At 44.8% G+C, this 18255-nt stretch overlaps 1 protein-coding gene across 1 annotated transcript in view; it reads right to left on the bottom strand.

Annotated features, from left to right (window-relative positions):
- The window catches only part of LOC106607518 (G protein-activated inward rectifier potassium channel 1), a 39530-nt gene extending 35949 nt beyond the window's left edge, over positions 1–3581 (bottom strand). The window contains exon 1 of the mRNA XM_014204547.2: positions 2520–3581. Coding sequence (XP_014060022.1) covers positions 2520–3188 — 669 coding nt within the window. The 5' untranslated portion in view covers positions 3189–3581. The remainder of the gene's footprint in view (positions 1–2519) is intronic.
- Between the last annotated feature and the right edge of the window lie 14674 nt (positions 3582–18255).

Raw genomic sequence — 18255 nt, forward strand, 5'->3', positions numbered from 1 at the left:
TTTATGAACATATGGCAAGTCAATACCTAAATGGAAGGTGGAGAGGACTATTTAAAAACCTGTACAGATTTGTGAGTAACAGTGGGTCTTGGGGGAACAGGTGGAAGAGGGGTATGATTCAACAGCACCACCATCATCCCTCTACCAGTACTGCACTGACAAAATATCCACATTCATTTACAAAATAGCATGATTCCTGTGAAGAAATGTTAAATTGTTCATGACTATAATTCATGTTAACTTTTACAACTGTTTTAATATGGTTAATCTCTGAGTAATTTGTTTCCAGATATGTTTTCCCAACACTAGGAGGCATATTAGTACATTTTTTTCGTGCCGGCTAAAGGGTCTTTGAAGTGAAAGTAGCACAGGGCTGTGCTGTGAAGCCTGTCAGCAGAGCAACAATACTAAAGACCCCAGAGCACAGTGTGGGTTGTATGAACGGTACCTCAAAGAGAGAAAGAGAGAGCAGGGGATGATATTTATTCTTTCCTTTCCCCCCCCCCTTTGTAGTCAGAGAGAAAAGGTGAGTGTGGGTTTCTTGCTTGTGCTCAAAGTGCCTGCCTGCACTTCACATATTTCATGACGCAAACTCTGTGAGTGCCATTCATAGCCTACCCACTGGGCACACGCTAGGCACACACTGGTTGAATCAAAGTTGTTTCCACGTCATTCCACTGCGCACAGACGTTGAGTGGACGTCTGTGCCCAGTGGGTACTTTCTTTCTCTCCCGTTCTCTTTTTTCCTCTCAAAATACACCCACTCTAGGGGAGCTTTATATTGTGAAGGCGCCTGGGTCTGTGCTTGAGCCCTATTCAATTATTGCACAGGATAAATCAATCAACAGACCAGCCCTCTAGTAAATGTCCAGCCATTTGGAGCACCGTGCACCCTGTCAAAGGTGTGCTGCAACCCTCCAGCTGCTGTAATGGTCTGCCTGGGAGGCTGAGCGAGAGGATGGGGTTCATCCCAGAGAAACACCCTGCTTGGGGCTATCTAGTGTGGCTGTTCTGACTGTGTGCCTAGGAGGCTGTTCTCTTTGGAGACTGCCTGGCTATGACTGAGGGGTGGGGTTCTCCCTTTCTCTCTCTCTCTCCCAGCCACACTGGGTGTACAGTATGTGTTATTAAGTTGACCCACGCTATGTTCAATGTGCTGTGCTGATGTGTTCACAGTGGTGGAACACATACTTAAACAAGGTCAAAGCACCTCACTGTGTGTGTGTGTGTGTGTGTGTGTGTGTGTGTGTGTGTGTGTGTGTGTGTGTGTGTGTGTGTGTGTGTGTGTGTGTGTGTGTGTGTGTGTGTGTGTGTGTGTGTGTATTCTCAGAAACCAATGTTTTTGCCTCTCTTTGGTTTCATATCCGAGTGTATCTACAAAGTCCTATTCAAACATCACATTGTGACGTAAACCAGACCTTACAACATGAGAGTGAAGATGAAAAGTGTATCCACATGCACTATAAATATGATTTATTCCTTTACTCCAGGGCCACTTCTGACCTGACATCATGCTTGATCGGGGTGAGCAGCATGTATACTGATGATGATTTGATTCTGTGTGTTTCATTGCTCGAGTTTTAACTGTCAAGCCCCAGCCTGAGAGCCCAGGTCTCTGTCAGAGCAGCTCACTGATACACTACCGTGTCCCGCAGTTAAACCACCTGCTCTTCTAAATGTCAGTGGTTGAAGGGTGACTGATTTTGGACACGCCGTGGCTTCGCCACCAAAGAACTCTCTCTCAGCTCCCCTTCTCTCTCTCTCTCTCAGCTCCCCCTCTCTCTTTCTCGGCCCCTCTGTCTCGCTCTCTCTCTCTCTCTCTCTCTCAACCCCTCTCTTACTCTCTCGCTCTCTGCTCCTCCCAGCTACCCTCTATCTCAGCCCCCCCCCCCCCTCTCTCTCTCTCTCAGCCCCTCTGTCTCTCTCTCAACCCCTCTCTCTCACTTTCTCCAGACCCTGTCTTGGAAACGTCTGCAACTCAGCCAAAATACAATCTCACTACTAAGGATTATGCTAATACAATTTTAAGCCTTTTTTGTTTAACAAGGCGCACACTGTGGACTAAGACCTGCTTATAATTAAGCTTAGAAAAAATATATATATATCAAAATAAGAAAAAATATATATATCTGATATGCAACTGCTATCATAGTGCAGCTAGACTCCTGTAGGTTTACCCTATTCAATGTGATTACATTTATTACATTTTCTTGTGCTGTCTGTTTGCCACTTTCAGGTTTAATTTATTGTTTGCCACCGCATTTTAGGACCCCAAATGCAGACGGAGTGATGGAGAAACACATACTGTATATGTGAAATAATGAATGCGAATATAACACATGATAATTAGTTACGCACATTAAATATGACATTAGCACACAACATCTTGGCATTTTATGCTCGAGAGTTTACACATCCCTGAAGGCTTTTAGTAGAGAATTATCACCGTGGGTCATTTTATGATTAGTTGCCTAAATAACCCTGTGGTGCAGAGCGCATCTGATGCTTGTTTACCTTACCTTTATGAGTTTGCACCTGATCTGCGCGGACACCATATGGCTGTTTCGCAGGTTGCCCACGCGGAACATGAGGCACAGTTTGCCGTCGCGCTGTGAGATCACTGAGTCCTGGCTAAACATAAGCGTCTCTGCGCGCTTCTTAGGCTGGGACATTTTAATGAACATGCAGCCGATCAGAAAGGCGTCCACGATGGACCCCAGCAGCGACTGGAACAAGAAGAGAATGATGCCCTCTGGACATTTCTCCGTTATGTAGCGGTAGCCGTAGCCGATGGTGGCCTCGGTCTCTATGAAGAATAGGAAAGCGGAGGGGAAGTTGTAAACGTTGGCAACGCAAGGGGTGTAGGACGAGTCGTGGCCATGGTTTATGTCCCCTCTGATGTAGGCGATGATCCACCACATAGAAGCCATGACCAGCCATGCTACTGTATAGGTCAGAACAAAGATAAGTAAGTTCCATCGCCACTTGAGGTCCACCAAGGTGGTGAAGAGGTCGGAGATGTATCGGCTGGTCTCCCCGCCGAGATTCCCGTGCTGCACGTTGCAACGACCGTTCTTCTCCACGAACCGCTGGCGTTTCTTTTTCACAGGTGCTGAAAAAGCGGTGGTGTCTCGGTTTGTATTCACTACCTGATAGTCCTCCCCAAATTTCCTCCGTAGCGCGGCCATAACTTTACCAGAGTGTGAAAAAAATCACTTTCAGTTTTGATCCATTACTTTGTTTTATTTGTTTCACAAAGACTTGTTATCTGCAGTGCGTAAAGAACTCCATGGCCAATAACGCGCTGCGCAAGGATCTGGGTATACTCCCCAAAACAGTGCACTCTTTACAAAAGCTTTTATCCTACTCTCACCGGCTTTAGTTGAACATTTTCCACAAAAAAATATATGATGGGTTGATGTGCCATAAGGAGGTGATGGTTGTTCGCTCGCTGTCCTTCCGCTCAAGTGAGAGTCCGCTCCGAGTAGACAGTCTCCTGAACAGACATGCCCACACTGAGAGCTAGCGAGAGACAGTGTGTGTGTGTGTGTGTGTGTGTGTGTATATATATATGTGTGTGTGCAAGAGAGAGAGGGGGTGTTATTCAATATAATTTATCAGCAGATTTTTTTAAATATTAAAATAAATACAAAATGTATATATATATGTCATTCAAAAACAGTATTCCTTGAGGAGAGGTAGGCCTGCGGATAGGATCATTACAAAAAACAACCACTTGACAAGGCTACTGTCGCCTAATGAAACTCGGGACGGTTGTATCCCATGCAGCCCTCCGCTAACCGCTCTCAAGTCAGACAATGCCACCTTGCGGACAGAAAACGCACGTACAGTCGTATGAGAGTAGCGCAGCTGTCAGTGATTTAGTGAGCCTGTACTTTTCTTTGAGGTCCTCTATTAAAACAGTCAAATAAAAACAGTGTTTATTAATTTACTCCAATTTGCTTTCCAGCAACTTTCCCGTCCATTCTATTTGTACGCTCCAAATTCAACCCCCTTGCTAATGTAGTAGCTCTCTAGTTTCCTGTGGAGAGGCTGTTATTGATTCAAACATACTCCACGCCCTTTTCAGACATGTCCCCGAGGACATCTTCAAAACGGTGGGTAGGTTCAACCTTGGCACTTACTGCTAATCAGCCCAGCACAAAAGAGTGTATTGTAGCTGTAGAAGATGGCTGAATCCCCTGCATAGGTATGCTATAATGTTAATTCCCGTTAATCCGATTCTGCACTGATTGAACTTCATAACCATCTGTATGTCATGGTTATGTCATTTTATCTACACTGAGAGTACAAAACACCCATGACATAGACCAGGTATTCACAAACTGGGGTACGCAATGTCGTCAGGTTACACCAGATTAAAATGTGATTCATGTTTTTTTTATTTTTAATAACCATAAAAAATGTAATATCCCCCAAAAAATCTTCACATTTTCAAACAGTCCATTTATATTTTCCAAAGGGGCTATACATTTGGGTGAGTTTTTTTCTCACCTGAGTAGCCTCTTTCACTGCCAAAAATTAAATGAAACCATCTCGTGTTCAGGGAATTAACAACACAATGTCAAATACAGGTGGCCTAGTCAAATAATTAACATCCAATCACATTAACCGTTACTTTCTCGCAGGAATTCCACTAACGGTCCGTATGTAGCCAAACGTAGCTGCTGCTCATTCCGTTTGCTCGAATATTGATAAATGGTTAAAGTAGTAAGGCCCGCGTCCATAGACACATATCAGCTCTACTGGTAGTACTGCTACTAGTACTGCTACTACCAGCAGTACTACACCTGCACCTGTTGACGACACAAGTTGTTCTGCTTCCACGAGCAAGTCCAATGCTAGCATCAGTAATTCTACATTTGTTGTTAGCCCAGCTAGCATGGACACTGACAGATGTGAATCTGATGCAGCCGAAGAGCTACTGCCCCCTTACCTGGGAAAGCACCGAACAACAGACAGGGACGTTGGACCATCTAAGAGGCGCAAATATGATGAGCACTACATTGATTTGGGGTTCACTTATATTGGGAGTGGTGTCTTTCCTCAGCCACAGTGTGTTATATGTGCAAAAGTACTATCTCACAACTCGATGAAACCTTCACTCTTATGCAGACATTTAGAAACAAAACATGCCAATTTTTCAAATATGCTGCAGGAGTTTTTTGAGCAAGAATTAAGATGACTGTCAAGTAGTAAGACATGTATAAAATCAACAGATACCATTAATAAGAAGGGTCTAGAAGACTCTTATATAGTGAGCTACTGAGTGGCTAGGACAGGCAAGCCCCAAACTATTGTGGATATGACTGGGACAATGCTGGGGGGAAAGGCCCAAAAAACTATCCAGACAATGCCTTCATCAAACAACACTGTTTCACGACTCATCAGTGACATGGCAGGAGATGTTTTGAAACAATTACTGCTTCGCATACTAGCCAGTGAATTCTATGCGTTACAGATGGATGAGTCAACAGACGTGGCGGGCCTGGCGCAGCTCCTGGTATATGTCCATTACGTTTATGGGGGGTCAATTAAGGAAGACATCCTCTTCTGGAAACCAGGACAACAGGAGAGGATCTTTTTTTACATACTGGACAGCTTTGTGACATCAAATGGACTTTGGTGGTCAAGATGTGTTGGTATCTGTACTGATGGCGCAAAAGCCATGACAGGGAGACATAGTGGAGCAAAGCCCCTGGACTCTAGTGTATTTTCTGCACTATGCAATGATATGGGCAGCGACCATGTAACGCTTTTACAACATACATAAGTGTGCTGGTCATCAAGGGGTAAAGTATTGACAGGTTGTTTTTAATTGAGAGATGAGCTTAAAGTTTTCTTTACTGACCATCATTTTCACTAGTCTGACTGCTTGCGTGATGAGTTTCTCACACGACTGGCCTATCTGGGTGATGTTTTTTCTCGCCTGAATGATCTGAATCTAGGATTCAGGGACTCTCCGCAACTATGTTCAATGTGTGGGACAAAATTGAGGCTATGATTAAGAAGTTGGAGCTCTTCTCTGTCTGCATTAACAAGGACAACACACAGGTCATCATTGTATGTTTTTTGTGTGCAAATGAACGAAGCACCTGAGTGAGTTGGTTGCGCAATTACGCAGGTACTTTCCAGAAATGGATGACACAAACAACTGGATTCATTATCCCTTTCATGCCCTGCCTCCAGTCCACTTACCGATATCTGAACAAGAGAGCCTCATCGAAATTGCAACAAGCGGTTCTGTGAAAATTGAATTTAATCAGAAGCCGATGCCAGATTTCTGGATTGAGCTGCGCTCAGAGTATCCTGCTTTGGCAAATTGCGCTGTTAAGACACTTTGCTGTTGAGACACTAATGCCCTTTGCAACCACATACCTATGTGATAGTGGATTCTCGGCCCTCACTAGCATGAAAACTAACTACAGGCACAGACTGCGTGTGGGAAATTATTTAAGACAGACTCTCCAATACAACCCAACATTGCAGAGTTATGTGCATCCTTTCAAGTACACCCTTCTCATTAACCTGTGGTGAGTTATTCACAATTTTCGATGAACAAATAAAGTTTTATATGTAAGATGGCTAAATAAAGAGCAAAATTATTGATTATTATTATTTGTTCCCTGGTCCTATAAGAGCTCTTTGTCACTTCTCACGAGCTGGGTTGTGACAAAAACTCACACCCATTCCTATGTATCGTATTGTCACGTCCTGACCAGTATAAGGGGTTACTGCTTATTGTAGTTTGGTCAGGACGTGGCAGGGGTGTTTGTTTTATGTGGTTCGGGGTTTGTTGGGATATGTTCTTATGTAAGAGGGGTGTTTGTTTTATGTGTTCCGGGGTTTTGGGTATTGCTCTAGGTTTTTGTATTTCTATGGTTTTTCTATGTTGTGTATTTCTTTGTTGGCCTGGTATGGCTCTCAATCAGGAACAGCTGTACATCGTTGTTGCTGATTGGGAGTCAAACTTTGGTAGCCCGTTTTTCACCTGTCTTTTGTGGGAAGTGTTTTTTTGCATAGCTGTGTTTAGCCTGCAAGACTGTTTGTCGTTCGTTCGTTTTCTTGTTTTCTTTATGTGTTCAATAAAAGTAAATATGAGCACTCAACCCGCTGCGCCTTGGTCTACTCCATATGACGGCCGTTACACGTATAGTGTGTGTGCAGTAGGCTTACAATGATGGCAAAAAACATTTGACAGAACACTGCCCCTAGAGGGGGTATGCAGCTGGAGGTTGAATGTTTGAAGGGGTACAGGACTATAAAAAGTTTGGGAACCACTGACATAGACTGACCAGGTGAATCCAGGTGAAAGTTATGATCGCTTAAATTCACTTCAGTCAGTGTAGATGAAGGGGAGGAGACAGGTTCAAGAAGGATTGTTAAGCCTTGAGACATGTATTGTGTATGTGTGCCATTCAGAAGGTGAATGGGCAAGACAAAAGGTTGACATTAAGTGCCTTTGAATTGGGTATGATAATAGGTGCAAGGCGCACCAGTTGGTGTGAACTGCAACGCTACCGGGTTATTCATACTCAACAATTTCCCCTGTATATCAAAAATGGTCCACGACCCAAAGGACATTCAGCCAATTTGACACAACTGTGGGAAGAATTGGAGTCAACATGAGACAGCATCCCTGTGGAACGCTTTCGACACCCTGTAGCGTCCATGCCTCAACAAATGAAAGCTGTTCTGAGGGGCAAAAGGGAGGGGGGGTCTTAGTGTTTTGTACAATCAGTGTATATCAAAACAATTCTACACTGTATCGCACATGGGGGTTTGTCATAGCTTTGTTTAGGCTAATTATAGGCCCAACTTATTCTGGCAGTACCTTGTGTTTATAGAGACAGAAAGAGAGTAGTGTGGTGTGGCTGATGACATACAGTAGGTGTGTTCAGCAGAGCAGTAGGATCAAATTCATTTTCTGTTGCAAGAATACAATTGTCTGTTACTGCCATTAACAGGCCCACAAGGAGATAACCAGCTGTTTCACTGTGATTAGTCACTTAGTGATAGATTCCCAGTAATCTAACAGACAGACAATGAATGGGTGTGCTGTTGTGTTCAAATGAAATGAGAATGGGTCCCCAGAAGTTAGACACTCAACAGATCTTTTCGGGACACTTTTTTTTAACCACCTATAGTGCCAGTCAAATGTATGGACACACCTACTCATTCAAGGGTTATTCTTTATTTTTACTATTTTCTTCATTGTAGAATAATAGTGAAGACATCAAAACTAAGAAATAACACATAGGGAATTATGTAGTAACCAAAAAAATTCTTCAAAGTAGCCATCCTTTGCCTTCATGACAGCTTTGCATACTCTTGGCATTCTCTCAACCAGCTTCACCTGGAATGTTCTCACATATGCTGAGCACTTGTTGGCTGCTTTTCCTTCACTCTGAGGTCCAACTCATCCCAAACCATCTCAATTGGGTTGAGGTCGGGTAATTGTGGAGGCCAGGTCATTTGATGCAGCACTCCATCACTCTCCTTCTTGGTCAAATAGCCCTTACACAGCCTGAAGGTATGTTTTGGGTCATTGTCCTGTTGAAAAACAAATGATAGTGGGACTAAACGCAAACCAGATGGAATGGCGTATCGCTGCATAATGCTGTGGTAGCCATCTGGTTAAGTGTGCCTTGAATTTTAAATAAATCACTGACAGTGTCACCAGCAAAGCATCCCCAGTCCATCACACCTCCTCCTCCATGCTTCAGGGTGGGGACCACACATGCGGAGATCATCCATTCACCTACTCTGCATCTCACAAAGACCTGCCAGTTGAAACCAAAAATCAAACATTTGGACTCATCAGACCAAAGGACATATTTCCACCGGTCTAATGTCCACTCGTGTTTCTTGGTCCAAGCAAGTCTCTTCTTCTTATTGGTGTCCTTTAGTAGTGGTTTCTTTGCAGCAATTCCACCACGAAGGCCTGATTCACTCTCCTCTGAACAGTTGATGTTGAGATGTGTGTTACTTGAACTCTGTGAAGCATTTATTTGTGCTGCAATCTGAGGTGCAGTTAACTCTAATGAACTTATCCTCTGCAGTAGAGGTAACTCTGGGTCTTCCTTTCCTCTCCTCAGGAGAGCCAGTTTCATCATAGCGCTTGATGGTTTTTGTGACTGCACTTGAAGAAATATTCAAAGTTCTTGAAATGTTCCAGATTGACTGACCTTCATGTCTTAAAGTCATTTGCTTACTCTTTGCTTACTTAAGCTGTTCTTGCCATAATATGGACTTGGTCTTTTACCAAATAGGGCTATCTTCTGTATACAACCCTACCTTGTCACAACACAACTGATTGGATCAAACACTTTAAGAAGGAAAAAATTCCACAAATTAACTTTTAACAAGGCACACCTGTTAATTCAAATCAAAGTTTATTTGTCACGTGTGCCGAATACAACAGGTGTAGTGAACAGTGAAATGCTTACTTACATGCTCTAACCAATAGTGCAAAAAAGGTATTAAATAAAAACAACAGTAAAAAGACAGGCTATATACAGTAGCGAGGCTATAAAAGTAGCGAGGCTACATACAGACACCGGTTAGTCAGGCTGATTGAGGTAGTATGTACATGTAGATATGGTTAAAGTGACTATGCATATATGATGAACAGAGAGTAGCAGTAGCGTAAAAGAGGGGTTGGTGGGTGGGACACAATGCAGATAGCCCGGTTAGCCAATGTGCGGGAGCACTGGTTGGTCGGCCCAATTGAGGTAGTAGGTACATGAGTATATAGCTAAAGTGACTATGCATATATGATAAACAGAGAGTAGCAGCAGCGCAAAAAGAGGGGTTGGGGGGTTCACAATGCAAATAGTCCGGGTAGCCATTTGATTACCTGTTCAGGAGTCTTATGGCTTGGGGGTAAAAACTGTTGAGAAGCCTTTTTGTCCTAGACCTGGCTCTGCGGTACTGCTTGCCATGCAGTAGTAGAGAGAACAGTCGATGACTTGGGTGGCTGGGGTGTTTGACAATTTTTAGGGCCTTCCTCTGACACCGCCTGGTGTAGAGGTCCTGGATGGCAGGGGGCTTTGCCCCAGTGATGTACTGGGCCGTACACATTACCCTCTGTAGTGCCTTGCGGTCAGAGGCCGAGCAATTGCCGTACCAGGCAGTGATGCAACCAGTCAGGATACTCTCGATGTTGCAGCTGTAGAACCTTTTGAGGATCTCAGGACCCATGCCAAATCTTTTTAGTTTCCTGAGGGGGAATAGGCTTTGTCGTGCCCTCTTCATGACTGTCTTGGTGTGTTTGGACCATTCTAGTTTGTTGTTGATGTGGACACCAAGGAACTTGAAGCTCTCAACCTGCTCCACTACAGCCCCGTCGATGAGAATGGGGGCGTGCTCGGTCCTCCTTCTCCTGTAGTCCACAATCATCTCCTTAGTCTTGGTTACGTTGAGGGATAGATTGTTGTTCTGGCACCACCCGGCCAGGTCTCTGACCTCCTCCTATAGGCTGTCTCGTTGTTGTCGGTGATCAGGCCTACCACTGTTGTGTCGTCTGCAAACTTAATGATGGTGTTGGAGTCGTGCCTGGCCACGCAGTCGTGGGTGAACAGGGAGTACAGGAGGGGACTGAGCACGCACCCCTGGGGAGCTTCAGTGTTGAGGATCAGCGTGGCAGATGTGTTGCTACCTACCCTCACCACCTGGGGGCGGCTCGTCAGGAAGTCCAGGATCCAGTTGCAGAGAGAGGTGTTTAGTCCAAGGATTCTTAGCTTAGTGATGAGCTTTGAGGGTACTATGGTGTTGAACGCTGAGCTGTAGTCAATGAATAGCATTCTCACGTAAGTCTTCCTTTTGTCCAGGTGGGAAAGGGCAGTGTGGAGTGCAATAGAGATTGCATCATCTGTGGATCTGTTTGGGCAGTATACAAATTGGAGTGGGTCTAAGGTTTCTGGGACAATGGTGTTGATGTGAGCCATTATCAACCTTTCAAAGCACTTCATGGCTACGGTCGTGAGTGCTACGGGTCTGTAGTCATTTAGGCAGGTTTCCTTTCTGTTCTTGGGCACAGGGACTATGGTGGTCTGCTTGAAACATGTTGGTATTACAGACTCAATCAGGGACATGTTGAAAATGTCAGTGAAGACACCTGCCAGTTGGTCAGCACATGCCCGGAGCACACATCCTGGTAATCCATCTGGCCCCGCAGCCTTGTGTATGTTGACCTGTTTAACGCCTCTTTCGGCGTGATCACACAGTCGTCCGGAACAGCTGATGCTCTCATGCATGCCTCAGAGTTGGTTGCCTCAGAGTTGCTTGCCTCGAAGCGAGCATAGAAGTGATTTAGCTCGTCTGGTAGGCTCGTGTCACTGGGCAGCTCGCGGCTGTGCTTCCCTTTGTAGTCTGTAATAGTTTGCAAGCCCTGCCACATAAGACGAGCGTCGGAGCCAGTGTAGTATAATTCAATCTTAGCCCTGTATTGACGCTTTGCCTGTTTGATGGTTCATCGCAGGGCATAGCAGGATTTCTTGTAAGCTTCCAGGTAGAGTCCCGCACCTTGAAAGCGGCAGCTCTACCCTTTAGCTCAGTGCGAATGTTGACTGTAATCCATGGCTTCTGGTTGGGGTATGTACGTACAGTCCTGTAGGGACGACGTCCTCGATGCACTTATTGATAAAGCCAGTGACTGATGTGGTGTACTCCTCAATGCCATCGGAAGAATCCCAGAACATGTTCCAGTCTGTGATAGCAAAACAGTCCTGTAGTTTAGCATCTGCTTCATCTGACCACTTTTTTTATAGACCGAGTCACTGGTGCTTCCTGCTTTAATTTTTGCCTGTAAGCAGGAATCAGGAGGATAGAGTTGTGGTCGGATTTACCAAATGGAGGGCGAGGGAGAGCTTTGTATGCATCTCTGTGTGTGGAGTACAGGTGATCTATAATTGTTTTCCCTCTGGTTGCACATTTAACATGTTGATGGAAATTTGGTAGAGCTGATTTACGTGTCCCTGCATTAAAGTCTCCGGCCACTAGGAGTGCTGCCTCTGGGTGAGTGGTTTCCTGTTTGCTTATTTCCTTATACAGCTGTCTGAGTGCGGTCTTAGTGCCAGCATCTGTCTGTGGTGGTAAATAGACAGCCACGAAAGTATAGCTGAAAACTCTCTAGGCAAGTAGTGTGGCCTGCAATTTATCACAATATAACCTACTTCAGGCGAGCAGAATATAGAGACTTCCTTAGATTTCGTGCACCAGCTGTTGTTTTACCGGGGTGTGCTGTTCTATCTTGCCGGTGCAACGTATATCCCGCTAGCTGAATATCCATGTCGTCATTCAGCCACGATTCCGTGAAACATAGGATATTACAGTTTTTGATGTCTCATTGGTAGGATATTCGTGATCGTACCTCATCTAGTTTATTGTCCAATGATTGCACGTTGGTGAGTAGTATTGACGCTTTCCCACTGGCCTTTTCCGGGTCCTGACCAGGCATCCGGCTCTTTGTCCTCTGTACCTGCGTCGCCTCCTCTTGCAAATAACGGGGATGATGGCACTGTCGGGTGTTTGCAGAATGTCTTGTGCGTCTTGCTTGTTGAAGAAAAAATCTTTGTCTAATCCGAGGTGAGTGATCGTTGTCCTGATATCCAGAAGCTATTTTTTTGCCGTAATATACGGTTGCAGAAACATTATGTACAAAATAAGTTACAAATAACACAAAAAAACCCACATAATAGGACAATTGGTTGGGCGACCGTAAAACTGTTGCAATTTCTTCTGGCGCCATTTTTAATTCCAGGTGACTACCTCATGATGCTGGCTGAGAGAATGCCAAGAGTGTGCAAAGCTGTAATCAAGGCAAAGGGTGGCTTCTTTGAAGAATCTAAAATATATTTTGATTTGTTTCCCACTTTTTTGGTTACTACATGATTACATATGTGTTATTTCATAGTTTCGATGTCTTCACTATTATTCTACATTGTAGAAAATAGTAAAACAAAGAAAAACCCTTGAATGAGTGGCTGTGTCCAAACTTTTGACTGGTACTGTATGTTGAAATAAGAGTATTGAGTCATTGTCAAATATACTGTATCAGCAACTAGCAGGAAATACAGTTTAAAATTAATGAGTTGGACCTTATTAGATTCAATGTTTATTACTTTCCTCTGAAACAGAGTATCGCAAGATTGACTGGTGTAATTTTCTTTCTTGCTCTAAATTATAGTGAGGGAAGTATCAAATAAAGAAATTATATGGATTCTTTGCAGATGTATTGTTTTCATTGATAGGCCTGTTGAAAACTGTATTAAAAGCATCCATCAGAAGTTATATAGCAGATGAATATAATGGGAAATTTTGCTTCCACCGGCTCCCAGTGTGTGTGTGTGTGTGTGTGTGTGTGTGTGTGTGTGTGTGTGTGTGTGTGTGTGTGTGTGTGTGTGTGTGTGTGTGTGTGTGTGTGTGTGTGTGTGTGTGTGTGTGTCATGAAAATTGAACTGAACTGAACCAGCCTTTATAGCCCCCTAGAGTGACGTCATTTTGAATATTGTATACAGTGGCAAGAAAAAGTATGTGAACCCTTTGGAATTACCTGGATTTCTGCATAAATTGGTCATAAACTTTGATCTGATCTTCATCTAAGTCACAACAATAGACAAACACAGTCTGTTTAAACTAATAACACACAAACAATTATACGTTTTCATGTCTCTTGAACACACCGTGTAAACATTCACAGTGCAGGTTGGCAAAAGTATGTGAACCCTTGGATTTAATAACTGGTTGACCCTCCTTTGGCAGCAATAACCTCAACCAAACGTTTTCTGTAGTTGCGGATCAGACCTGCACAACTGTCAGGAAGAATTTTGGACCATTCCTCTTTACAAAACTGTTTCAGTTCAGCAATATTCTTGGGATGTCTGGTATGAACCGCTCTCTTGGTCATGCCACAGCATCTCAATTGGGTTGAGGTGAGGACTCTGACTGGGCCACTCCAGAAGGCGTATTTTCCTCTGTTGAATGCATTCTGTTGTTGATTTACTTGAGTGTTTTGGGTCGTTGTCCTGTTGCATCACCCAACTTCTGTTGAGCTTCAATTGGCAGATAGATAGCCTTACATTCTCCTGAAAAATGTCTTGATGAACTTGGGAATTCGTTTTTCTGTCGATGATAGCAAGCTGTCCAGGTCCTAAACCATGATGCTCCCTCCGCCATACTTTACAGTTGGCATAAGTTTTTGGTGTTGGTGTGCTGTGCCTTTTTTTCTCCACACATAGTGTTGTGTGTTCCTTGCAAACAACTCAACTGTAGTTTCATCTGTCCACAGAATATTTTGCCAGTAGTGCTGTGGAAAATCCCGGTGCACTTTTGCAAACTTCAGACGTGCAGCAATGTTTTTTTTGGACAATAGTGGCTTCTTCCGTGGTGTCCTCCCATGAACACCATTCTTGTTTAGTGTTTTACGGCTTTATGCAAGTCAACAATTCGTAATCTTAAGTCTTCTGAGATCTCTTTTGTTCGAGGCATGGTTCTCATCAGGCAATGCTTCTTGTGAATAGCAAACTCAAACTTTGCGAGTGTTTCTTTATAGGGCTAGGCAGCTCTAACCAACATCTCCAATCTCGTCTCCTGACTCCAATTAGCTTTTGGAGAAGTCATTAGCCTAGGGGTGCACATACATTTTCTGGCCTACACTGTGAATGTTTAAATTATGTATTCAATATAGGCAAGAAAAATACAAGAATTTGTGTGTTATTCGTTTAAGCACACTGTGTTTATCTGTTGTTGTGACTTAGATGAAGATCAGATCAAATTTTATGACCAATTTATACAGAAATCCTGGTAATTCCAAAGGGTTCACATACGTTTTCTTGCCCCTGTAGCTACCGGTGTGTTTATGCTAGATAGAAACTTAACGTCTTGTAGTGGCTACAGTGCAATTCCCTCTTTCTGCTGTCAGCCAAGATATAAAGTTTGTGCCCATTCCATAACATGGGGCTTGTGAAAGCAGACTTTTTTTTTACACATGAAAGGATCCGGACAAGAAAATCATAATGAAATTGGTTGTAAAACCCAAACCGTGTGAGCTACAAATTAATATTTCGAAGAGGTCTTCTCACAAAACAGATTGTCCAGACCAAACTTTTGGAGCTACAAATATATGTCACCAATATCAAAAGGAGACTCTCACGAACACGAAGGTGTCTGTTGTTTTGCTCTACTACACACACAATCTTCAGGGGAGTCATCTGAAGTTAACCCAGCACTGGGCTGGAGAAATTACAAAAAGTACATAGAGGGTCAAATGTGCCAAAAATAACGTGACCAAACGTTACATTTTTTCTTATATCTCTCAGATATAGGACATACACTTCAAAACCTTCTTGCTTATTATTTATTTTTTTATTTTGTGTTTTGCCTTTTATGAATGTATTATTCAATGTGTTTATATGGCCAAATTCAATGTTTCATCAAATAATTTTTTTAGATATATTTGTTTATACCTACAGGGGTCCTAAAATTCCAAATCAAATGCTTAAATGCGAGCGAAGCATTTCCTTACACTCATAATAACATCTGCTAACCATGTGTATGTGACCAATAAAATTTGATTTGATTTGATTTTTGTGGCCATCTTAAAACAATTCCATGTTAGCTTAGTAGATAATGCGATCTATAGAGAGAGAGAGAGAATATCCTCTGTGTACAACGTAAAATACCAAATAAGACATGAATTTGGCCGATACCTGCTAATTATCAAAATCCAGAAAAGAGATGTTAAATTCTACAACCACCTAAATGGAAGCAATTCCCAAACCTTCCATAACAAAGCCATCTCCTACAGAGAAATAAACCTGGAGAACAGCCCCCTAAGCAAGCTGGTCCTGGGGCTCCGTTCACAAACACAAACAGACCCCACAGAGCCCCAGGACAGCAACACAATTAGACCCAACCAAATCATGAGAAAACAAAAATATAATTACTTGACACATTGGAAAGAATTGACAAAAAAACTAATCAAACCAAAATGCTATTTGGCCATAAACAAAGAGTACACAGTGGCAGAATACCTGACCACTGTGACTGACCCAAAATAAGGAAATATTTGACTATGTACACCCAGTGAGCATAGCCTTGCTATTGAGAAGGAAAAAAATCACAAAATGGGACAAACACCAAATTGAGACTCTGCAAACAGAATTCTGAAAAAAATATCCTCTGTGTACAACGTAAAACACCAAATAATGAATGAGTTCTATAATTGATTCAAGTATTTTTTTGCCAGATCCTAATTTGTATGTCTAATTTTATATTCCTTTTGATGGCATAAATTGAAATTGAATTGAGAGAGAGCGTCACGAGCGGAATGAACAGTTTAAGGAGTGAGTCAAACGCAGGAGACTGAGGTCCGTTGGAACAATCTTAATTTAATAAATCCACGGGTAAGTTTCACATACGGCTGGGAGCATAACAGTCAGAAAAATTGACAAAAAGAAGCTCCGTTCAAAAGGCAGACGGGGCGCAGCCCGGCAACCCTAATGCCTAGATAATAAAAGTAACACCACACGTAACAACGAACAATCCCGCACAAAATCCCAGCTAAACACAGACAGACTAAATAACCCCCCCACTAATGACAAAACACAAAATAGGTGCAAACAAAAACCAGACATAACTAATAGACACTGAAACACAGATCGGTGGCAGCTAGTAGGCCGGCGACGACGACCGCCGAGCGCCGCTCGACCGAGGAGAGGCGCCCCCTTCTGTGGATGTTGTGACAGTACCCCTCCCCTGACGCGCGGATCCCGCAGCGCGCCGACGCCGGCCTCGAGGACGACCCGGAGGGCGAGGCGCTGGGCGATCCGGGCGGAGGTTGTGGAAATTCCGCAACATGGCTGGATCCAGAATGTCCCTTGCCGGGACCCAGCACCTCTCCTCCGGACCGTACCCCTCCCAGTCCACGAGGTACTGCAGGCCCCCCACCCGACATCGGGAGTCCAAGATGGCCCGGACTGTGTACGCCGGGGCCCCTCCGATGTCCAGGGGGGACGGGGGGGCCTCCCGCACCTCAGCGTCCTGCAGCGGACCAGCTACCACCGGCCTGAGGAGAGACACATGAAACGAGGGGTTAATACGATAATATGTAGGAAGTTGTAACCTATAACACACCTCGTTTATTCTCCTCAGGACTTTGAATGGCCCCACAAATCGTGGACCCAGCTTCCGGCAGGGCAGGCGGAGGGGCAGGTTCCGGGTCGAGAGCCAGACTCTATCCCCCGGGTTAAATACGGGGGCTTCACTGTGGTGGCGGTCAGCGCTCTCCTTGTGTCGTTCTCCAGCCTTCTTTATACACTCCTGGACCGCCTGCCAGGTCTCCCTAGAGCGCTGGACCCATTCCTCCACCGCAGGAGCCTCTGTCTGGCTCTGTTGCCATGGCACCAGGACCGGCTGATACCCCAACACGACCTGGAAGGGTGACAGGTTAGTAGAGGAGTGGCGCTGAGAATTCTGGGCCATCTCGGCCCAGGGTACGAACCGCGCCCACTCCCCTGGCCGGTCCTGGCAATATGACCGCAGGAACCTGCCTACATCCTGGTTAATGCGCTCTACCTGCCCATTACTCTCGGGGTGGAAACCCGAGGTCAGGCTGACCGAGTCCCCCAGCCTCTCCATAAACGACCTCCACACCCTGGACGTGAACTGGGGACCCCGATCAGATACGATATCCTCGGGCACCCCGTAGTGCCGGAAGACGTGGGTGAATAGGGCCTCCGCGGTCTGTAGGGCCGTAGGAAGACCGGGCAACGGAATCAGACGGCAGGACTTCGAGAACCGATCCACAACAACCAGGATCGTAGTATTTCCCTGAGATGGCGGGAGATCCGTAAGGAAATCCACCGAGAGGTGAGACCAAGGTCGTTGTGGAACGGGGAGGGGCTGTAATTTCCCTCGAGGTAGGTGCCTAGGAGCCTTACACTGGGCGCACACCGAACAGGAAGAGACATAGTGTGTTACATCCTCTACCAAGGTGGGCCACCAGTACTTCCCCCTCAGGCCTCGCACTGTCCGTTCCACCCCAGGGTGACCCGAGGAGGGTAGAGTGTGGGCCCATCGGATCAAACGATCGCGAACACCCAGCGGAACAAACTTCCGACCCACGGGACATTGAGGTGGAGTGGGTTCGAGCCGACCCGCCCGCTCGATGTCCGCATCCACCTCCCACACCACCGGCGCCACCAGACAGGACGCAGGGAGTATGGGAGTGGG

The sequence above is a fragment of the Salmo salar genome, chromosome ssa06, assembly GCF_905237065.1.
Source record: "Salmo salar chromosome ssa06, Ssal_v3.1, whole genome shotgun sequence".
NCBI classification, from domain to species: Eukaryota; Metazoa; Chordata; class Actinopteri; order Salmoniformes; family Salmonidae; genus Salmo; species Salmo salar.